The sequence below is a fragment of the Nyctibius grandis genome, chromosome 3 (genome assembly GCF_013368605.1).
Source record: "Nyctibius grandis isolate bNycGra1 chromosome 3, bNycGra1.pri, whole genome shotgun sequence".
NCBI classification, from domain to species: domain Eukaryota; kingdom Metazoa; phylum Chordata; class Aves; order Nyctibiiformes; family Nyctibiidae; genus Nyctibius; species Nyctibius grandis.
This window is the reverse complement of record NC_090660.1, coordinates 115,150,150-115,173,744: the sequence shown is the minus strand read 5'-3', so window position 1 is coordinate 115,173,744 and position 23,595 is coordinate 115,150,150. Positions and strand designations below refer to the sequence as shown.

The following is a 23,595-nucleotide window of genomic DNA, read 5'->3' as shown; positions in this document are numbered from 1 at the left end:
GAGTCCCCATCCCTGGGGGGATTTAAAAGCCGTGTAGATGTGGGTTAGTGGTGGCCTTGGCAGTGCTGGGGTAACAGTTGGATCTTAAAGGTCCTTTCCAAGCAAAACGATTCTATGATTCTCTACACCAGTGTCATGCTGCCATCCAGAGGCACCTGAGCAGGCTGGAGACATGGGCCAACAGGGACCTCTTGCAGTTCAACAAGGGGAAGCGTGAAGTCCTGCACCTGGGAAGGAGTAACCTCACGCACCAGTATGTGCTGGAGGACAACCAGCTGGAAAGCAGCTCTGCAAAAAAGGACCTGAGGCTGCTGCTGGACACCAGGTTGAGCATGAGGCAGCAACGTGCCCTTGCCGCAAAGGTAGCAAATGGTGTCCTTGGCCGCATTAGGAGGAGCGTTGCCAGCAGGTTGACAGAAGTGATCCTTCCCCTCTGCTCAGCCCTGGTGAGGCCACTCCTGGAGCGCTGGGTCCAGTTCTGGGCCCCTCAGTGTGAGAGAGGTGGACGTGCTGGAGAGTGTGCAGTGAGGGACCACAAGGATGGTGATGGGACTGGAGCACCTCACGTGTGAGGAAAGGCTGAGAGAGCTCCTCACTCCTGTTTTTTTATCTTTAGCTTTGTTTTGGGAGGAGACTACTGACTTGTAGATTTTCATTATTGCTTTATATCAGTTATTAATTTCCTGCCTCCTGATGATGCCAGCTAGTACTATCATTTCACATGGGTGCACAGAGAGATTTTTGTGATTTCTTCCATGTCTTCTCTCAAGCAGCAGTGTGCCCTTGTGGCCAAGAAGGCTAATGGCATCCTGGGGTGTGGTTAGCAGGTCAAGAGAGGTTCTCTTCCCCCTCTACTCTGCCCTGGTGGGGCCGCATCTGGAGTATTGTGTCCAGTTCTGGGCCCCTCAGTTCAAGGACAGGGAACTGCTAGAGAGAGTCCAGCGCAGAGCCACGAAGATGATGAAGGGGGTGGAACATCTCCCTTATGAGGAGAGGCTGAGGGAGCTGGGTCTCTTTAGCTTGGAGGAGACTGAGGGGTGACCTCATTAATGTTTATAAATATGGAAAGGGCAAGTGTCATGAGGATGGAGCCAGGCTCTTCTCAGTGACATCCCTTGACAGGACAAGGGGCAATGGGTGCAAGCTGGAACACAGGAGGTTCCACATAAATATGAGGAAAAACTTCTTTACGGTGAGGGTGACCGAACACTGGAACAGGCTGCCCAGAGAGGGTGTAGAGTCTCCTTCTCTGGAGACATTCAAAACCCGCCTGGACGCGTTCCTGTGTGATATGGTCTAGGTAATCCTGCTCCGGCAGGGGGATTGGACTAGATGATCTTTCGAGGTCCCTTCCAATCCCTAACGTTCTGTGAGTCTGTGATTTTTTTTATTTTGATTTGGTCTGATGCTAATCCAGTAGTTTTTCTCTAACACATTTTAAGGCATCCAAGAAATGATTCTAAACAACTCACTATTTCCCATCTCTTTTTCAGTTTATGTATGCTTTTCCTCAGGTGGTTTTTTTTTCAAGTGTTCATGACAAGAAGATTCTCCCCTAAAGAAATTTTTTCCTAGTGATTAAAGTTTTGTGTGTGTTGTGTAAAACCTTTCTGAACTAGTATGAGCCTTTCATCTGGAAGTGTTTGGACTAAACTGTGTGTCTGTCCAAGCTCTATTTCTATGCTAAGCTGAATCTCGACAGCCGGAGCAGGCCCTGGCCAAGGTAGGTGATGTTCCATTTTTAAAGCTGGAAGAAGCTCTGTAGCTTTTCCGCAGCTGAATTCCCACCATCGCTCTGCCCGTGGCAGTTCGTGTTCCTGTCAGCAGAGGTCATTCTCAGCCATAGCTTTTTAATGCACATTTTTTAAATCCAGTGGAGAGATGGAAAAGCTTTGCTTACAAAAGAGGAGAGAGAAACCGTCTGGGTGTTTCCATTCGTGATCATCTAACCCTTCTCATTCAAATGTCACTACAGTAGCTCCCCTTTACAACTGACAGATGTGATCTTCAGCAAGTTTGTAAATTCACATCAATTAAATTTGGGAACAAACTGAGTGGAAATCGAGTGTGTTTTCCAGCTTCCTTCGCTGAACTTCCTACTGCTCCAACACATACTTGTGTACGTTTCCATTATTGATGGTTTTCAGTCTTCTGTTTTTATATTTGCTGCTCTTTAGCATATTGCTCTAATTAATTTTCCTGTAACTCTTCTTCATGCAGATCTGTAAGTTCTTGAATATCTATCATAAAATTCAACATTTTGTGCAACATTTACTGTTTGTGAACTATGTCATCCTCTCCTTTCCCAAGTCTTTAAAAATTATGAGTGTAGTCCTTCCAAGAATCGTTCATTGTCTTGCTACTCATTAAGTCTCATGAAGCAAGAATGTTTTTCAAGGCATGTTGCAACTTTTCAAAAATTCACGCACTAGTGATTTGTTGTTTCTTTGAAATAATGTGTCATAAACAAAAGATTTTGGAATTAGCACTCGAGTGGTTCTGACACTGAGGTGGTGTTCGGTGGCAAGCACAACTTAAATATTCAGAGGCAAACACAGAGGTGAGCTGGCTGGTGTTTTACTGAGAATCAGCAAGGGGTCAGTGCTGGATTCCCTGGGTGACAGAGCAATCGCTAACCCAGCTGCTGTAGTTCGGGTGTTACTCATGCCTTTATCTGACCACTAGTGACCAGGTAGCATAAGTAGGGTTAAATGTTTCAGCACCCCCAGGTTTCTTGAGTAGTAAACTAGTAGGGGTTTGCATTACCACATAAATGACCACAAAATACCAAAATGGGGTGTTTTGTCATTACCTCAGATTCAGGAGCTTGCTTCTAAGTATTGTGTATCTTCCACTCTGAGCACGTTGCGATGCGTAGCCTCTGGCACCTCTTTCAGCTGCTTGGAAAAGCATCTCCAGCCTGGTGATCAACACTGACTCATTCCTCCCTAAGCTCCGTTATAGAGAGATTGGGTGTTTGGGTTTTAATTTCATAGCCATCTTTAATTGGTTTGAAAAAATCCTTGAGTGTTGAATATTCACCTTACTCTTGAAAGAGAAACTTATAAATTTTCATTGTTGTTTTGCCAAGTAATACTGGAACTTAATGCATGGAATTCAGTTTTTTGTGCTCTTTGAGAGTATTTTTTCAGTCAAAGGGTTCTGTGTGTGGCCACTTCAGGGACAGATCATTTGGGTTTTACACTTATGGTTTTTAATATGATTTGTTGTTATGGTATGCTGAACTTACGTTACATTCTTCACATTAAACACGACCAAGGGCTGTTGCCACTGCACTGTTCACCAGTCTTTGCGCTATTTCTGAATTTGTTTCTCATTATAACTTTCATGGGTCTTTATTAGTATTATCTGTTGGGATAGATCATTATGTTGTGATGCCAGTGCTATTTTCAGGGACACTGTATGCTGAAATACTGCAAAGTAAGATCAATCATCTCCTGGAAGACACATCTGCAATTCATAGAATCACAGGACGGTTTGGGTTGGAAGGGACATTAAAGCCCATGTAGTTCCAACCCCCTGCCACGGGCAGGGACACCTTCCACCACACCAGGTTGCTCCCAGCCCCATCCAACCTGGCCTTGAACCCTGCCAGGGAGGGGGCAGCCACAGCTTCTCTGGGCAACCTGGGCCAGGCTCTCACCACCCTCACACCAAAGAATTGCTTCCTCACATCTCATCTCAATCTCCCCTCTTCCAGTTTAAAACCGTTCCCCCTCGTCCTGTCACTCCACGCCCTTGTCAAAAGCCCCTCTCCCGCTTTCCTGTAGCCCCTTCAGGTACTGGAAGGTGCTAGAAGGTCTCCCTGGAGCCTTCTCCTCTCCAGGCTGAACAGCCCCAGCTCTCTCAGCCTGTCTCCAGAGCAGAGGGGCTCCAGCCCTCTGAGCATCTCCGTGGCCTCCTCTGGACTCGCCCCAACAGCTCCGTGTCCTTCTTCTGTTGGGGCCCCAGAGCTGGACGCAGCACTGCAGGGGGGTCTCCCGAGAGCGGAGCAGAGGGGCAGAATCCCCTCCCTCGCCCTGCTGGCCACGCTGCTGGGGATGCAGCCCAGGACACGGGTGGCTTTTCGAACACTCTGTGTTTACCAGCAAGTTCCCATTTTAGCCACTTTTGCAGAGACATTGAAGGACACAGCACCTGCTGTCACAGTACCACAGGACACATTCTATTTTAAAAACAAACGAAAAAAAAACCAAAAAAACCACTTTAACACAGACCTGGAAGTAGAAATTTCATTGCAAATTGAGATAAATTAGATAGACAAATACCTGTGTCTTAGAAGAAAATGCAGTAATTAATCAAAGACCTGTCTCATATAGGGGTGCAATAAACTAAAAGAAAACAAGGTTACATTTAAACTGCCTCTGCTGGGAAGTGTTTGATCTGCACACAGCCGACCAAGCTAACTTGGACAGGACATGGGACAGCGCTGGCCATGATGTGAGAAATTACCCGACACCACAGACAACCATGTGAGAAGCTGACGAAAGTTGCAAGTAGTGCTGGGAGGGATGGCTGGATTTCACAGGTCGTTAAGGGAAAATTGTGTGAGGAGCAGAGGAACGCTGCAGATAACTGGAGTACTGGGGACCTTTTGGAGTAGAGACTTGCTAGGCCAGAAGTCCTTAAGTCACTGTATCATAAAGGTATGGTGAGTAGGTGACCTTAACAGCAGGACCAGATTTAGGTGTGAATGTACCACAACTGGGACCAAAGGGGAAGAAGTATTAGAGGCTGGTTGTTTTTATGGGAGGAGACCAAAATGAAGGAGGATGGGCAGAGAAAGGGATGGTCAAGAAATGGCAGAGGATCATAAGCTCTGCAAATAATGTCATCAAGAGCATTCAGGGGTACCCATCAGGCAGCCCTGAATTTGGTCACTGGAGCCTGGAGCAAGACAATGGGCTAAACCTGTTTTCTGACCCCAATGTGTGTTGAACCTGCTGTTGCAAGGAGCAACAGGAGCGTGGGCAGTGTGTGACGTGGTGAGAAGAGACCACGGAGTGGGTGGACCAAGCATTCTGGTATCCCCATGGCCATGCTCACTCCAGGCCTGGTCACATTAATGTCTTCCAAACTCCCCACCAGGATGAAATGCCATAGAACCAGTAGCCCAAAAGGACCTATTCTGTTATTGAAGTGTAGTGCTTGGTGTTGTAAATACCAGTGATACCGACCCATGCCGGCCTTCAACAGATGTTTTCATTGAGCATAATGATTCCTTCTGATTCTTTTTCTGTCTGAGTCTTCCTGAATAAACCCAGTGAGAACTTAAACTGTTTCTTTTGGTGAGCATTATCTTGCATTTGTATTTTAAAATCCTGTCTGCCAGCATGCTATTTCATACTCACGGTGGGCTATAGTCCTTACTTCTTCTTCAAGCTCTGTTGCCTGCAGAATTCATGTGCTCAAAAGGCAGCACTAACATTACTGTGTGCCTCCCTGGTGTGGAGAAGGAGGGAGAGAGGGGCAGCTGCAAGAGCAGAAGTGCAATGTGGTGTTGGAATATGGTTCGTATTTTAGCCTCATTGCTACTGTTTTGTACAGAATTCTGGTTTCTGCACGGTGTGATGTAATCAGGAGATGGGTGAAGACGCACAAGAAAGATGTTGAGGTGTTGGAGCGTGTCCAGAGGAGGGTGACCAAGGTGGTGAAGGGTCTGGAGGGTCTGACCTACGAGGAACAGCTGAGGTTGCTGGGGGTGTTTAGCCTGGAGAACAGCAGGCTCGGAGGTGACCTTAGTGCAGTCTACAACTACCTGAAGGGAGGTTGTAGCGCAGTGGGAGTCAGCCTCTTCTCTCAGGCAACCATCGATAGGACAAGAGGGCACAGCCTCAAGCTTGGCCAGGGGAGGTTCAGGTTGGACATTAGGAAGCATTTCTTCTCTGCAAGGGTCATTAGCCATTGGAAGGGGCTGCCCAGGGAGGTGGTGGAGTCACCATCTCTGGAGGTGTTTAAGAAAAGCCTGGCCATGGCACTTAGTGCCCTGGTCTAGTTGCCATGGTGGTGTCAGGGCAACGGTTGGACTCGATGAGCCCAGAGGGCTCTGCCAACCTCAGTGATTCTGGGATTCTGTGATGTGCTACTGAAGATGTTGGAGACAAAATCCATTGGAGTGGACAGTGAGTTTGAAGTCATGATATCTGTATATGGTGAGAACTCAAGCTTGCATCAAGCAGAAAGGTCATAACAATGCTACTAATATAGGGGAGATCACTGGGATGGACAAAAAAACCACCCAAACCCAACTCTGGCAGCCTATCTTCCAAGCCATGCTGACAACGGAGACTTTTTGTGTACCATAGGAGAAGAGGTGGGGAAAAGAGCTATCATTTATAAGAGTAATTGTTCTGTTATTGGTTTCTCATATGTATAACATCTGAGATGAGATGACAAGTTCATGTATGAAGCAGCAATAGGCTGTTTTCAGAGGCTCCACCCTACAGCAGTATGTTACTACAGTCTGATGTTTTGCTAGTGCTATCTCGGGTAAGACCCAGGCACTAATTGTATGAACACTTATTTATAGACCGCTTTCAGCTCAAAGTGAAATAGGTTGATTTAACCTAATGCTTTAATTATACCCTTATTATAGCCCTGCCTGGCTTTGGTGCAAGGTGTGAATTAGTTTGTGCTTTGGTTACCGTGCAGCCTAAAAAGAAAAAGCAGAGGAAACCTCAAAGAAGGGAATGAGCGTGGGGTGGGGCAGGTGGTGTCTGGCTGAAGGAAATCAGGAATTGGCCCTTTTTGGCAGGAAGGGGACATCTGCTCTTACAGAAGGGGCTGCACCTTTGTGAAGCTGCCAGGTCTCCATCAGTCCGGGAGGCTGTTTGGGACCTGTCACAGACCTTGGTATGGGACAGTTTGTCTCTGGTTTAGGTGGGCAGCTCATTTTGTCTTAGCAAGAAGGTTCTGTCTTTTGTCCACATGCAGTTGGCCGTTGATTATTGCATTGTCCACATGGCAGTCAGCCATTGACACTGTTCACCTGGAAAAGCTGCAGCTTTCCTGTGGTGTCACGACACGATTTATGGGAACACACTGGTCAAACAGCACAGACCTGGAAGCCAGTGAAGTGGCTTTGCCTGCGGCCCTGAGAGGGACAAGCCAGCCTGCGGTGGTGGCCTGGCAGTGCCGGCTGTAGCATAGCGGAGGTCCTGCTATGCTCTGTCCTTAGGAGCTGTCACTGCTTCATCTACGATATGTCACCTGTAAACAGAGTCCACTAAAACCACAAGTGGCAGCAGCAGAAGGGGTGATGAGTTTAAAACTACAGATTCATCTAGTCCAGCGTGTTGGCTCCAGAGCAGCTGGCAGGTGGGTGAGACTGGAAAACTCCATTCTCCATCCTCCGGGTATCCCCAGTGTTTCCACGTTGCAGGTTCCTCAGAGCTGACTCCACGTGGGTAAATTTGTTGTGCTTTGCAGCTTCCATGATAGCACGTTATAGCTCTTAGTAGACAGTCCTTGAAGGGAATCCTATAGGTATTCGAGACACCTGCCTACCATTGTACATGGAGGGAAACACAGGGAAGGAGCACAGAATGCCATCCCTCACCTTGTTTACCTAAACCAGACAGGACTTAAGCCTGAAACCAAGAAAACTTGCACTTAGCAGGACCTGAGGAACAGGCTTTTGGGTAAGATATTGGGCACAAAGTGTCTCATGAATAAAAAAAAAAAAGAAAAAGAATTGCAGGCTTAGTCCATGCTTAGCACTAAGAGTCCTTCCCATCTACTCCAGTTATCCTCTGTGTAGAATTTCTTCTTTCCCCGCCCCCCCCCCCCCACCATGTAAATGCCATAAGTTACTCTTGCTGGGACTGCCCTTTGCAGAAGGGTGCTGTCATCTTTACCACAGTCTTTGATCCATTCCCAGCTTTCCACAGAAGGGCTCTGTAAGATGTTATTCAATTAGGCAACAGTGTAGGTGTCATCAGATCAGTCCAGGGTACTAATGCTCTGCTCTGTTTGGACAGGTTTAGGACAGTAGCTCTTCCCCGTACTATCTGATCTTGATCTTACTGGGCTTAAGTTGTTGCACAGATTTTTCTGCAATTACTGTCTCGTTAAAAAAAAAAAAAGAGTCCCTTTTAAAGGTGGGTTATTGGGCTCAGCAGCTTCCTATTAGTCTTCCTGTTCCTAACGTGTTATAGAAGTTGCACCCACATCAGCAGGAGCCTGTTACACAAGAGCAGCCCTTTGTATCCCTCACCCTCCCATTCTTGTCCCATACACCTTGAGCTCTCCCTTTCTCCACCTTTGGCCCATCCCCTGGACAGTCCATGATAAGTTTTACATAACCCTATGAAGCTCCTCAGGTGTCATCATCGCCTCCTCCTCCTTCTGTGTTTATTACCTATCCTGCTTCTTGTCCTAGTCTTTCATGCTGAAACACGCCCTTAACCAGAGAGTGTCACAAACCAGAGAGTATCCCAGGCCACCTGTGCACATTCACAAGCTGCATTTTAGAATTTTTTTATATGCATTACTGTGTGTTTTATTTAGCTTGCTGTAGTTCTTGCCCATTGCTGTCCTCTGTGCTTCAATATAATTTTCTCCTTCCCATTTCTTTCAACAAGATATGGTGGTCAGCTGTGGGGTAATCTCCAGTAAAACTACAATGCACAAAATCAGTATTATGTAGAGCAGGTTTTACTTCATGTCTTGCAAGTTTGCACCTAGAACTATGTCCCACTATGCCATTAACGTGCCCTCCACGCTCCCAGTAGCATGGCTGTGATTCAGTGTTGGTACGCAACGCATTTAGCTGCCAGAGGCTTGCAAACCTGCCTACCCAGCTGTACTCTATTCTGCATTTGGGCAACCCTGAAGATCTTTGCACTGTCCCTACAGAATTGAACTGGGTTTTTTTTGTTCCTATTTATAGTAAAATCACCACCCTAAATAAATTTCCTAAGCTAATGAAGACATAAGAGCATCCTTCCAGCACGCCTGAAAACCAAGGGAAGCTATAAAGCTCTGAAAAATACTTTTGGTTGTCTGTCTCCGTCTGTACTCCAATAGCAACATCTCACCAGAGGCGATTGCTGCTAGCTCTGTGGACACAGCGAGTAGCTATCACAAGTCAGACACTCTTGCAGGAACACCTTTCTGTCCCTTCCGCTAGTAGAGCGTTTGGACTCAGGCTCTGCTCTCTTGCTTCCATCAGCAGGGTCGTCATGTAAGAGGTGAAACAGCCAGACAGATTTTCTAGCGTGGAAACGCTTCTGAATATGCTCAGTGTTGAGACCTCTGGGCCACCTGCCATCACAGCAACCATGTCTGTCCTCCTGTCCGTCCGCTAACTGGAGATGGGGCCCGTAACATGGACCCCTTGGGGAAATCTCACTGCGGATCCATGGGTGTGGATTCCTCACCCCCCCGTGTATATGCAATGGGTGGGTATGGTGGTGGTGGTGGGGCTTTCAGGCTGGCATTGTTATAAGTGTATGTTACTACGAGCTTTTGTCTGAGAAAAATTATGCTAATGACCTGCTCCAGTTCTTACAGAATCACAGAATCACTGAGGTTGGCAGAGCCCTCTGGGCTCATCGAGTCCAACCATTGCCCTGACACCACCATGGCAACTAGACCAGGGCACTAAGTGCCATGTCCAGGCTTTTCTTAAACCCCTCCAGAGATGGTGACTCCACCACCTCCCTGGGCAGCCCCTTCCAATGGCTAATGACCCTTGCTGAGAAGAAATGCTTCCTCATGTCCAACCTGACCCTCCCCTGGCCAAGCTTGAGGCTGTGTCCTCTTGTCCTATCGCTGGTTGCCTGGGAGAAGAGGCCGACTCCCACTGTGCTACACCCTCCCTTCAGGCAGGTTGCTGATGATGTTTACGAGAATACGTTTACTTTTGTCGAAAGTGAGAACCAGTGCATGTGTCCTAATCATGGCTCAGTTGTGTCAGGTAACACATAAAGACAAAGCAGTAAACCTGGCCCAAGAAAACTACAGTCTAAGTGGGGAGGAAAAAAGATATATTAACATGAGATTTTTTTTTTTTAGAATTCCATTTTATAGGAGAGGACCTGCGAAATATATTGAGTCTCTGTAAGTCCACACTTGAGACTCTTGAACCCTCCAAGCTGAACTGACAAGGTTGTTCCTGTGGTACCACGTGACACAACAAGGTCCCTTCTCCAGCTGCACCTGCAAGTCAACAGTCACGAAGGATGGAGCGTGAGGCCAAGGTCGAGCATGACACTGTCTCTAGAAAAAGGAATTCTGCCCTCTTCCCACTGAGGCTGCTTCTCTTTCTCTGTGCTGGCACATCTTGGTGGCCATCCATTGAGCCAGACTAAGGAAAATTGTTTGGGCTACATGAAATGTGTTAGTATTTCACCAGTTAAACAGTGTTTTTGAAAACTTTAATCATGTAAATAAAATCGTTTTTTTTTCTAAGTAGAGCGAAGTAAAGAAAGCCAAGAGGCTGAAGATCTTGCTGCTGTGTTTCATACCACGTCGGGTGGTGAGCAGGGCTCAGGCTGTGCATCGCCACAGGCTGCTGCTGTGCCAGCCCCCTCCTGACTCACGTGTCCAGGCGCTCACACACACGTGGACACACAAACTGCCCACCAGCCCCGTCGGTCAAATGGAGCTGAAGCCGTAGGGCTGGTGCTCCCAAACCCACCCACCCGTGAGGCTGCGGGCTGGGGCCGCAGAGGGACCCGTCCTCACCCCGCACACAGCAGCCTCGCCAGACGGAGCCCCGGGCGTGCAGCGCGCGGGCACCACAGCACACGGGCACCACAGCACATGGGTACATTCGTGCCTCATGGGCCCCTCGTGTGGATGAAATTGAGTCTCTCCGCAGTCAGCATCGGTACCCGACTTAAGGCTGTAACGCTGACCAGCGCACGTCACAGCTTTCCTCATTCCTCACCTTACCTCCTCTCTGCACCCATTAAGCAGGGGGGTGTTTTTTAAGTAGGTGGCAGTGACGAATGTGATAACTAACCCACGGTATCCTACAAGTATCATCTCACCTGTTTGCTCCCCTTTCCTCTCCCCACTACTGCAGCTTCTCTGGAGCAGAAACCCCTGCTCCCCCCGTCCCCCCAACAGTGACTCTGCTACTTCCAAAGTAAGGAGCCCCCTTTCAAACTACATGAAGATGGAGCTGAGAGCTCCTGGTTTCAGTTCTCTTCCTCCCCGCCCAGCATAGATGCCACTTTGCTACCAAATTTACACGAGTAGCACATGCTCATCTTGCTCTTCCCGCAGCTGGCATCGAGCGAGGTGACCAGTAACTCCTGCACACACCAGCAGGACAAGCACGAGTACGTTTGCTGGCCTAGAGGGGGACTAGTAGTAAGACCCAAAGTGCTGATATAGAAATTGCAGACTTCACACAGGGCAAACCACATTAACTAAAGGTTCTAAAATGTAAAGTAAACTTTATTATCCTTGAACCACAAAATAGATTTCTTTGGTTGTACAAATTTCACTAGTTACAGTCTTGATGCGCTAATCTTCCCTCAGAGTCTCTCAGGAGAGAATGGGAGAGAACCCAGAGCCTGGCACCAGGTACCGCAAAGGGAAAGAAGAAAAGAATCACAAGTTAGTCACCAAAACCAATCCAGGATTGTTTCCAAAATTTCTGTTGTTATAAAGCAAATGCTAAAATTAGATTTAAAAAGGAAAAGCTCAAATTGCTGATGATGGAAGCAGCCAGAGCTGCACTTTCAGATTATCAGAGTTCCCCCTTCAAAGCTCTGTAAAATTAAAACCTACGAAGTCAGTTAAAATGAGCCACTGGATTTTGGCGTGAAGGGAGATTCTTGACTAAAAGAAACTGCATCCAGTTCTTTCACTCAGCAAATATACAAGCAGAAGTGCCTGTCGCTCCCGAGCCACCTGGAGTCCCCGAAAGGCTTAAGGTCCAGCTCTGGTCTTACTGCTGGCGGGGTTCAGCAGAGAGCACCAATGTGTCAGGGCAGGCAGATCGGGTCGCTGCCAGGCTCGGATGCCTTTCTCCCTGTTAGAGGCGTTAAAAAAAAAAAAAAAAAAAAAGAAAAGGGATGTTTTACTTCAGTAGTGGGCAGCAGAGACTGATCTCAGAGCTGGCAGCAGCATCTGTCTCCTCCACATCTGCAGAGCTCCCTCCATACAGAACCTGTTCACAGCCCTCGTTCCACTCACGGAAACCAGGAATCGCACCCCTGCTCCTTTTTCATTTTCATTTTTTCCCTCTTGCACAAGCATTGTATTTTCCCTGTTCGACACAGAAAGGGGCCCAAAGCCATCAGGCTGGCAAAGAGTAAAATCGTGTGGTTATTGCAAGGCTCACGCCAGCCCCCTCCTTCGCTGTGCCCCCCGCCTGGCAGGCGCTCCCCGGGAGCCCCACACGGGACACCCCGTAAGGGCACATCTCATCCCACAGCCGGCGGGCAGCGCAGCGGACTCGCCCACTAGTCTCCTCCTACGTGTAAGACCCCGTTACTCCTACCCTGACCCCAGCAACGCCACTTCCTACCCTTCCCCATTTCCCGAATCCTAACCCACTACCGCATCTGCTGTTTATACCCATCTCTGCCCCATCCCCAACCCCCAGCTACTCTGCTCCCCAGGGCTGGCACACACGCACGCCGCTAGACTCTCGCTACGGCTCCTCGGCTCCTTCCTCCCCTCTGCCCCAGGTCACCGGTTCAGTCGCGGTGCTGACAGGAGACAGACCCGGCCTCCCCTGACACCACAGCGTGCTCGTAGCGCAGCTCACGCTGTGACACGCGTGTGTACACGCCGAGGTAGGCACTGGCCTCCCAGCACAGCGCGGAGCAGTCTCCTACACGGGATGGATCGCTGCGCTCGCAGAGGCGAGTGGCACGGAGCCGGCACAGCTCCTGCTTGTCCAGGTGTCTGCTGGAGCACACAGGTATCGGTGTCAGAGGGAGGCACTTCACTGAAATTCCTTTTTTTTTTTCTTTTTTTTTTGCCTCTAAGCTACCCATTTCCACACACTCCCAAAAGAAAGTGCGGTGACCCGGTGCGGGAGGTGGAAGGAGGTGCTTTATGGCAAAAGACTGGAAATTAAATAGGAGCAAAGGCAGGCCGGCCCTTCCTTCTAATTCGTACTAGAGTAGAAGCTCCCACATTAACCACTAAAAAAATCCAAGTTGAGGAAATAACAGCTGGAGCCCAACACACTCTCACACTCCCCTGTTCTCCCTGTCCTACCCTTCCCCACACACAATATTTACAGGCTAACAAGCTGCAGCTGCCCACTGTCCTGCCCACGCCTCCTCTCAGCTTGCCATCGATAAGTCTCGTGGTGTCCCGTTTGGTTCGGGACGTGCCCCAGCGCGTTATCGGGTGAGAAGAGAGGGCGGTTCACAGCCTGGAGGAAGTCAGTTGCCCCCGGCGCGCCCCCGCGGAGCCCGGGAGGCAGCAGGGTGGGCAGTGCGGTGCTGTCCCGGGGCACAGGGAGCTCACCCCCCTGTGCTGGGCCATCCCATCGCCCGGGGGCGGCCGGTCTTCTACGTGGGAACAGCAGCCTCCAAGCTGCGCCGGCTGTGCCGGAGTTTGCGCTTGCTGCTGTACAGGGCCATTTCTTCAAGTGCTGATGAGGGAGGTGTTGATGGGTCACGTGTTACTAACATGTCCTCTTCCTCTGGCTGCCCGTCCTGCTCCGGGGGAACTGCGCAGACAAGAAAAGTTACGGCTTTAGGAGAAAGTGCTGGATTTGGTATAGAGCTGATGCAGTTAACGTAGACATAAGGGGGTACCCAGGTGCTGACTGAGATGGCGCTGAAGTCTTAGTGATTCACCATAATCCCGTGCCCAGAACTTTTAGGTGATCTGTAGCTGCTGCACCGACTACTGCGGATTCTGGGCAGGAGTCACATGTGTGGGAAGACACCTGCCCCTGACACCACCCACGGTTCACTGAAAATTATCAGCAGTGCCAAGCCTTAAGAGACATCAAGTATATTGGGGCTGTCCTGTGCTGGGACAGGAGCTGGACTCGATGACCCTTGTGGGTCCCTTCCAACTCAAGACATTCTATGAGTCTGTGAGACTCAGGTGCACACTGGGGCTCCGAGCATTTCACGAGTTTCAGCAGAGCAGCGTGCACTAACGAGAGCATGACCACCGCTGTAGCTAACGAGAGAGGTGGGCATTTCGGCCTTGCTTAATGTTGAAGTTACACAACTAAGCTCCTTCTGGAAATCTAGACTGTGACCCAGGTCCCTCACCAAAAGAATCCACCAGGGAAAATACTCTGGCAGGGCAGATTCTCCATTAACTTGGTCTCAGGCCTTTCAGGATGTGTTCTGCATCCAAAGTACACTCTTACAGCGGCTCCTTGCCCTCCTGAGAGGAGCTGGTAGAGCTCATCTGACGTGCTTTGATGTACACCTGGAGCATCTGCCCTTTGCAGTGATTTGGCCTGAGCAACTACTGAGAGATACTTGTGTAAAAACGTTCCACAAAACCACAGATTTTTCCCTTCAAGTGCAAACTGGCTCCTGGGAAGCCTCTCTGAAGTCTTTGAACGTAGCAGAGAACCTCAAATGCAGCCATCTATGAAGATACATCGGCTCCAAGGTGCAGCCTGCTGAGCTGTACCCAGTGGCCTGCCAGAGCCACGCTCTGAGATGCAACATCCCCTTTGCTACCGAGTACGAGTCGTTGTTATAATTCAGAATCCTTCCTGTAGCAGTAACCTGCTTGAAAAGGCCTCAGAACCAAAGGCAGGCAGGTGACAAGTCTGACGTCTTGAAAGGACACTGGGATGGGGGAGCAGATGACTGACTTCCAACCAAGGCAAAGAGGCACGAAGGAAAGGCACGGGCACATGCAGGTAAATATCCAGCTGGGGGTCGGGGAGTGGGAGGCAATCAGTGCGGCTCAGAGCCACGTCATTCCTTTTAGACCCTCTGAGACTAGAATTTGCCAAAGGGGCCATCAGACATGCAAGTTAAGTGATCTCAGCACAGCATTCTGAACTTTAAAGAAAACACTTTTGACTGTTCCTCAGCCAAAGCTCTTAACGAAAACAAGCTGCCATGGGGTAGGAAGGCTCATCCTTTCGTGGGTGAGTAAGTAGTTAGAAAAAGAGCAGGGAGATGTTACCTGCGATCACAACACAGGGCAGCTGTCTGCATTGGGCTCAGCATTTGGTAACGAATGAGAAGTGATGAAGACTATTGAGAGAAACTGCTGCTGACACCAAGCTGTATGTCAGGATCGTCACACGAAACTCAACTACACAAAAGGGCATTAGGATTTTAGAGGTGATGGGGCAACGATGTGGAGGGTGAAATTCACTGCAAATGTGAATAGATTCAAGAAAGAAATAAACAGCTCTAAAACTAAAGGTCTCTGGCTTAGGAAGTGCTAAACCACAGACTGCTGTAGCCTGGAGTAGCATTCTGGAAGGAATCACTTTACGCTTTTCTTCTTTTATGCTCTTTTCTTGGCATTCCCAGTGGCTCACATCAGACACATCAGACTGGCCAGAATCTCGTGCTGACTTAGTGTGTTTATTTTTACACTATTGGATGATGCTTAAGCAGCCTTCCAGTGCCTGAAGGGGCTACAGGAAAGCTGGAGAGGGGCTTTTTACAAGGGCCTGGAGTGACAGGACGAGGGGGAACAGTTTTAAGCTGACAGAGGGGAGATTGAGATGAGATGTGAGGAAGCAATTCTTTGCTGTGAGGGTGGTGAGAGCCTGGCCCAGGTTGCCCAGAGCAGCTGTGGCTGCCCCCTCCCTGGCAGGGTTCAAGGGCAGGTTGGATGGGGCTGGGAGCAACCTGGTCTGGTGGAAGGTGTCCCTGCCTGTGGCAGGGGGTTGGGACTGGATGGGCTTTAAGGTCCCTTCCAACCCAAACCAGTCTGTGGTCCTATGGATCAGCTGGCTGGAGTGCAGCCTTTACTCAGAGATTTGCCAAGATAAAATTGAGAGAGAAACTGTTCCTTGTGTAAAATAAAGGGGGGAAAAAACAGCTGCAAATAGGTAGAAGAAAACCAGCATCAACTGTTGAAGGAAACAGAAGTGCTACTAAGGAGCAGGCAGGCCCTGCTGAGCTCCACACTCCTACTACAGCCACCTAGAACGAAGTGGGAGATAGTCTGAACCTGTCTATTATAGTTGGGGACAGAAAGACCTACCATAGCTGGGACAGCCTGAGCAGATACAGCAAAGTTTAATTACTGGTTATTTAGGTGACCGCGCACACAGATCCACAAGCGTAGACTTGGAGAGTCGCCTGGGTACTCAAGCACCCAAATGCTCTCAAGTCTTAAACCAGGATGAATTTATCTGCAGCTGCCTGCTGCGAGCAGCAAGATTCTTCGCTCTAGCAAAAGGGGCACAAGGCAGACCCTGAACAATGGACGTTACCTACTCACAGCAGGTGACCGAGGGCCAAACTTCCCACCCACGTGCTACTACCACTCTACTCCAGAACACACAACTGGAAGAAAACTAGGCATGCTTGTTACACACCACTCGCAGCAAATTAGCCATCACTACAGCACAATGCACATATCCTACCCAAAACTGAACGTGGGGGGTTTGGAGGTTTCATTCTAGAAGGGACAAAATAGGACATTGTTTGAAGCAGCAGGAAGGCGAAGTCCTCAGGACTGACTCCACAAGCAGGCAAAGAGGAGCCCTCCAGAGCCGTGGTGGGAAGCAAGTCGTACAAAGAGGGCTCCTTTGGCCATGAGCTTACCTGAGTTATTTCTGTCATCTACGTATCTGAGGTCATCAGCTGCATCAGGGGACTGGAAGAGAACAGAAGACGTGAGCATCCACCTCTGTAACACCAGTGCCAGGTAATTCCCCACCTTCAGCCTCTCAGCACTCCAGAGAGAACCTCTTGCCCTCCAAGGCGCTGGTGATGCAGCAGCCAGGGCACGACCCTCAGTGAACACACACGATCACAACGTTAATCCTCTCTGCTGAAGTCAAGCAGCCCATTGCCTGGGTTGCAGGATGAGGGGGTGTGCCTGCCCCTCAGAGCTCTCCCCCTTTCACTTTGTGTGTGTAGGGAGGAGAGGATAGGAATGAAAGTGTAAAGACTATAGAAAATGAGTAGAAACATGGGAGGACAGCAAAGACATCAGCTACACTTCCTTGAGAGTCCTGGATCCTAATTCTGGGCTGCTCCCAGGCCTCACTTCTCAGGCAAAATCAACTTACTTCTGTGTAGTCAGGCACATATAGAGCACTGACGTGGGATAGGAAGCAGGTACATCCCCACAGGTGGCACAGGCAGCTCTGGAGAAAGTGATCATCATGGAACTCCACCGGTTCCTGCTGATTTTAAGGCCTTCAAGAAATGAAGGCCATTCCAACAACCAGAGCTGTCTGTCGCTCATCAGACCAGAGCGATACCATGAGAAAACAACTTGGCTTGTGGTCATGAACTTGAGGTGGCTTGAAAATCAGCACTGCTCTGGGGACAGGCATAGATGTCCCACCTCCTACTTATTTTGCTGAAATAGAGAATTTAATCTAGCGGTGTATAGAGCTTCAAGGACAGAAAGGTCAACGCTTCCCTGAGCCATACAAGAGTAAGGAGAGGGTTTCAGAAGAGCTCAGTGTTCAGCACGTTTAACAATGCTGAACTCATCTGAAAGTTCTGGCCACTACTGATCAAAATCTGTCTTTTAGGGGTCTTCTGGCTCAGCTCAAGAACACAAATGATGAGTAGCTTCATTTTTCTTTAGTTGTAGGATAAAGGATGGCAGCTCTACACACTTACACAGAAAGCACTGGGGAAGTCTCACAGTTGTGAGTGCCAGCAGCCCTCATTTCCATGTAAACTTGCCTGTTCAGTGCAAGCAGCAAAACTGGAGGAGGCAGGAAAGGGGGGTGAGATGATCTCAGCCCTTCTAGTGCTTTAGAAATAAAGCAAACGTACGGCAGAAGTCCTGCTCTTCACGAACAGCGGAGAGCAGAGCACAGGGGCTGTGATGACCTTGGCCTTGCCGAGGAGCACGGCCCAGCCAGCGCTGCACTGACCCAAAGGAGCGACGTTGGGCGACTGTGGCCAGGAGGAAACACAGTCTCTTCACTACTGCACTGCTGAGAGGGGTCCAGGGGAACTGCCTGATGATCTGGAGGTGGAGCCTCCTTTGGAGGCACTTTCTCAGCTGCACAAAGAGCCGGTGCTGCACTGTGGCCCCAGCAGAGGCTTGGGGAAACTCAGCTAGCCCAGGGCTGCCGCGGGGGCTCGAGGGGCCAGCCCTCCAACTCAGCTGGTGCAGAGCCTGGGCAGGCGCCCACCCAGCAGGGAAGGGATGCTTAGAGAAAAACACAAGTGACGACCAAGGGCTGAGCAACACCACCAGTGAAAGTCAGCCAAGAATGTCCATCAAATAATGTAAAACTGCCTGAGGATCCTCAAACTGCAACTCTGCCACCAGGATGACACCTTGGACCTGGGATCTCTGTGCCATGACAGCAAGGCAAAGCCCACCATGTCAGTACTTGCTAGCTCTCCACACACGACACAAACGTCACTGCAGGTATCTGCTTCGTTGTCTTTATAAAGAAACTAAAAAAAAATGTACAGACATACAGTATCTGCTCAAATCAGCTGTGACAAATGGAACCAGTTAATGACCGACCCAGACAATAAGAGAAAGGCAGTTTGCAGTCCTGGGCAACTGGTTCTAGGTGGCCCTGCTTGAGCAGGGGGTCAGACAAGATGACCTCCAGAGGTCCCTTCCAACCTCAACCATTCTGTGATTCTATGACAAAGCAGCTTAAATGAAATGAGGTTCTTTTAGGAAGAACAACCACCTCACCACGGCGCTCACCCTCGAACCTTGATGGTCTCTTACCACGTGGTTAATTCACAGTTCATCTACAGCAGAGTTACAACACACGGGAACTGTCACCACAGCTGCTGCTTGGGCAGGATGCTGGATACGTTCCAATTTGAGGTTAACAGTTGCTCCAATTTGCAATTTATTGGCAATAATTTCTAGGTTTTTTTCTTCCCTTTTAGTTCTCATCTTTCATTTAAAAACATTTCAGGATCAATTAAGGTGAAGATGTAGCTGCTCTATATTTGCAAAGCTTTTATCACTAATTTTAAAACCACCTGGACCAACTTTTTCACAATTCCACTCCGGTCTCCAACAAGCCCTCAGTCACAACAGCACGGCTGGCTGTCATTGCCTCCCACACAAAGAGGACCTCCTCAAATCATCCAGCCTCTGCTCTGAAGGTCATCACTTCACACGCAGGCGCTTCCACCAGACCAAGCCCTAACCACCCTAACAGACGGCTCAGCATGCAGTTTGTACCTGGATTTCGTAAACAGGTTTGGAGGAAGGAATAGCAGCAAATTCCCGGTAGTCAAACTTCTTTTCAGACATGGACTAGAAGGGACAGCAAAAGAGAAGAAACAGAGAAGAGAGGGTAAGGGGAGAGAAATGGATGGAAAACCAGCAGCAAGCCGAGCAACCTCTGCAGAGATAAAAGGAGGAGCAGAGTAATTCTCAGTGCCAGGAGTGCCTGGACACAGCCTCTGACAATGAGGCACCTCTGGGACATTGTCTTTTCAGCTGTTCTGGTGGCAGGACAAGGGTTCCAAGTTGCAGAGGAAACATGTGCTCCAGTAAAATGCACATGAACACCAAGTGAGGCAGGAAACCTACTTTTGTGGGAAAATTCATGGCAAGATTCCTGATGGCTGTAGCACAGTCAGGATTTCACCCCAGAGCTGGCTGTATGGTGCGACCTTGGCAAAACCAGGTCCCCTCTCTGGGCAGCTGCGCCCACTCTCACGATTGTCTGTCTCACTAATGCCCACAGTTCTCTGCAGCAACGTCCTGTTGCGTTTATACAGTGTTTAGAAAAAGAAAAATGCTCATTTCAGGTGAAGTTCTCAGTTTTATGCTGTTGAGGAAACAAGGGGCCAAAGTCTCTGAAGTGAAAGGCTTTCTGAACATGGAGATGAAGAACCAAGAAAAAGATGAAATAATAAAACGGGGAAACAGAAAACAGATGTTACTGTCGTTGCAAGAAAGGGGGGGATGCCTCTAGCAACGGGTATGGCAGAGCTCCATCCACCGTGCCCTCGTCACCATTCTGTACGTCACGCAGCCAGACCTGGCGTGAGGTATTTAAGCAGGGATCCCCTGGCCCGGAGGCACAGTCCACGCCCAAGCTGAGTAACCAAGAAACCCCAGGATTACAGGCGAGAGAACGAGAGCAAGCAGAGGTATGTCATACCAGCCTTCCCGGTGAAGTGACGCTTCTGGGACTGCAGTCTGCAAAAGAGGACACAAAAGCACCATTTAGTGAGTGGCTACACTACAGGCAACGCTTCCCCGAACCTGCCCCTGAAGTGTGCTCAGGAAAGACACTGCCTCCTCAGAACAAATGCCTCTGTCCTAGTTTTTTTTTTTTTTTCAAGTCTTGATGCTGGCTTTGTTTCTGCTCTGATTCCCTGGAACCATACCTCGATGTTCTCTCATGTTTTCTACAGATCAGGCCCATCCCCTCTGCTGAGAGATGCCAAAGGACCTGCCAGTCTAGGCTGGAGGAGGAAATAGCTTTCAACAGGTCTGCTTTCAAGCAAGTTAAGCTAGAGAAGGATTAAGTTTTTCCTCATAGACAGAGTGAGCTATACAGTACCTTCCAGTGGTGTTGGCGATGGGGTAGGAACGGGTGAAGGTGACTCTGCCAGCTGCTCCAGCGTGCTGCGTTTTTTCCCCTCCTTGGACTTGGCAATGACCATTTGGGCTTTAAGAGCATCCTGTTCAAGTGATTTCATCCTGCCTCAGAAATGAGGGAGAAAAAGACATCAGACATCACCTTCTCGGTAGGGGAAAGCCGCCTTCTGCGCCCAGCAGCCAGCCCACGGTCACCAGGCTGGGTGCAGAAGGGCAAAACGAAGCACCCGCGGCTCCCTGAGGCAGACAGACTTTCAAAGAGGAGAGGAGACCAGCTTGGTTTGCTGTCACCCAAGACACACATGCCATCACATGTGCTGAACAACACAGCCTAGAGCTAAGCATCAGCGCACTGAGAAGCTGCAGGCCTTTCCAGAGGTGCCACGTACGGTGGGAGAGCAACCCAAGCTGGGAAAGGAACCGCAGGGGCTCAGATGGGTAGGATCAGTTCTCAGGGCTTTACTCTCCTCTGTGCTCTCAGCGTGTTGCATCTTAACCCTCTTCAGCCATCAGGAGATTAAGAAATAACTAAGAAAAAGTGGGCTCAGCCCTCAGAAACATCCGCTCCCTTCTTCCAAACCAAACCCAGCATCCCCCCTGATTCTCACTGAGACAAGTGCTGGTAGTCGGTGGGACCTCAGGGAAACGGGCACCAGCAACCACCAGCACGTCCTCCCTACCCAGAGCAGGCCACGGCCGGGAGCGCTGCGCCAGGGACACGGAGGACTGTCGAGCATGCGGGTGGCAGGGAGGGGGCTGTGCACACCTGGATTGGCTTCCTGACCCAGGGCTTCTGGAGGCTTCACTCTGCATTGCACTAGACATCTGAGCTGGCCTGGCCCCGGGAGCAGGTGCCCACTGTCGGGACTGGTACAGCTTCCTGGCCAGATCCTGCTCGTACTGTTTAATACTGTCTTCAAGAGCTGAGGATCTGAGGAGGAGGAGGAGGAGGAAGAAGAGGAGGAAGAGGAGATGATGGTGATGAACATCGCAGCGGACAAGCGCAGGGAAAGAAAGAAACAGATACAGGAACACACCCTGGCAAGGAGAAACATGGGCCTGATATAGGGGTAGCTTTGATTAAAACAGGCTCCTATATCTGATCCTGGCCAACACCAGCTGCTGCGGGAGAAGCAGGGAGCTCCAGAGGGCAATCTGGGGTGATGTCCCCAGAAGCATCAGCCTCAGAGCCTCAGCGTCTAGAGACTGCCCTCCCCATGGGCACGGAGAGGACTGGAAGCACCCAGCAGCCCCGTGGAAAAGGCCCAGGAGGTGGCTACAAAGTGGTGTGTACGTGTGAGCAGCCTGAGGGACAGGGCACGGGAGAGTGTGTGCACACATTTGACAGTCTCTTGGTGTACGTTTGCATACATCTACCTGACCACCGGTCAGCACGCACCTCTGACCACGAGAAAAGGGGAAGCAGCGTGGACAAGCACGTGACAGAAGGTCTGTTTGCCACGGGCCCTGAACACACGCCACTGGAGAGGGGATGTGTCTGTAACAGCCTGTGCATGGCAGGAACGCTGCCAAGGTGCATAGAGCCCTTGCTGGACACCTGCCCCTCCACGTGTGCCTGCACCTCCTCAACCACACTCTCCCTCTGGCACGAGTGCCCGGCCGTGTGTGTGCCCAGAACACTGGTGTAGGTGGGGCCCAGGGCGTCTGTCCCAGCAGAGCGCAGGGCTGTGTGCTGGGGGGGGGTGTGTGTGAAGCACACGTCCTGGCAGAGCACTGCTGGCACGGGGAGAAAAGGGAAAGCCCAAGGAGGTGCAAACTGATGGGGTCACGAGGGACAGCACACAGACCAGAGAACTGGAAAGAAGCACAGGATAGAAGATTAGAAAGAAAGCAATAAAATCAGCGGCATGCATTCCAAGAAAACACAGGTTAGTGAGGCTGCAGCACCCTGTGCAGGGCAATGTGCTGCCTGGGGGCCTCTGGAAATGAGACCTGGGCCCTTGCTGCTGTCATGTTGCCACGCCTGCTCTAACAGGTATGGAGAGGGATCCTCAGAAGACCAGATCACCCTGGGAGATCCGTGGGAGCAGGGAACAGTCCATCCTGGTCTTACAAAAAGGAGCACACGATGGTGACCGACTGATTCCTGCCAATGCCAAAACACTCAAGGCCTTAACCCCACCCAAGGAATCAGGCACTTCTCTGAGAACTGAGCACAAACCTACACCTTGGTGTCAGAACCAACGTGGAGCCGAGGATCCGGTCTGCAGAACCTAAACCCAGTTAACACTGGATCTGATAACGGAAAAGCCAGAGAGCTGCAAGCAGCTTCTCCTTGTCGTGTGTTCTCACCTCTAAAAGGTTCTCCCCTCACTAGTTCATTTTCCAGGAATAAAACGTGCTTGGAAGAGAGGAGACGGGAGGTTTGGAATGCAGGGATCTCTCTCCTGGCCATGGTGGACAGAGCCACTGTACCCAACACTCACCAACCCTTCTACAGTGTAATGCACAACTTTTACTGTGCCCTAAGCCATTCCAACAAAATCCCAGCTAACCCAAAGCACAGGCAGATGTACAGGAACGGTACAGGAGCAAATCATGTGATCATCTAAAAAATCCTGCTCCCCCCAGCGTACTTCAGATTTCTTTATCTGCTGGCAACAGCACCAAGTTCATAGAAGAACCCAGAGTCCTGGGACAGGTGGTGCACGTTCTGTGGCATGAGCAATGTCCTTGTAATGGCTTTGCTTTCAAAGGTTTGCACAGCCAGCCTCATGTTTCTCCTTTCCTCACCGACCTTAAACAAAGCTTTTCTTACAGCATTCCTTGGATATGTTAATGCTTCGGCTTAGGAGGAACCAGAGCTGACGTTACCTCGTAAAGCCTGCCCCAGCGTATGAGGAAATATGCACGGGAAGGGGAGGATGGGGGAGAGAAAATCCTGCGTGTCTAATTGGGAAG

General features: G+C 49.9%; 1 protein-coding gene across 15 annotated transcripts in view; it reads right to left on the bottom strand.

Annotated features, from left to right (window-relative positions):
• Window positions 1-11,409: 11,409 nt before the first annotated feature.
• The window catches only part of SCRIB (scribble planar cell polarity protein), a 102,597-nt gene continuing 90,411 nt past the window's right edge, over window positions 11,410-23,595 (bottom strand). For 11 of the 15 annotated variants that reach the window (XM_068396677.1, XM_068396675.1, XM_068396662.1 and 8 more), the window contains 6 exons: window positions 21,440-21,604; window positions 20,636-20,775; window positions 20,231-20,268; window positions 19,300-19,374; window positions 16,713-16,764; window positions 11,410-13,669 (listed from right to left, as the gene is read on the bottom strand). In XM_068396677.1, the coding sequence (XP_068252778.1) occupies window positions 13,509-13,669; window positions 16,713-16,764; window positions 19,300-19,374; window positions 20,231-20,268; window positions 20,636-20,775; window positions 21,440-21,604 (631 nt within the window). In that variant the 3' untranslated portion in view covers window positions 11,410-13,508. Of the gene's footprint in view, window positions 13,670-16,531; window positions 16,567-16,712; window positions 16,765-19,299; window positions 19,375-20,230; window positions 20,269-20,635; window positions 20,776-21,439; window positions 21,605-23,595 lie in introns of all 15 variants that reach the window. The other 4 variants (XM_068396669.1, XM_068396667.1, XM_068396670.1 and 1 more) reach the window with 4 other exon arrangements.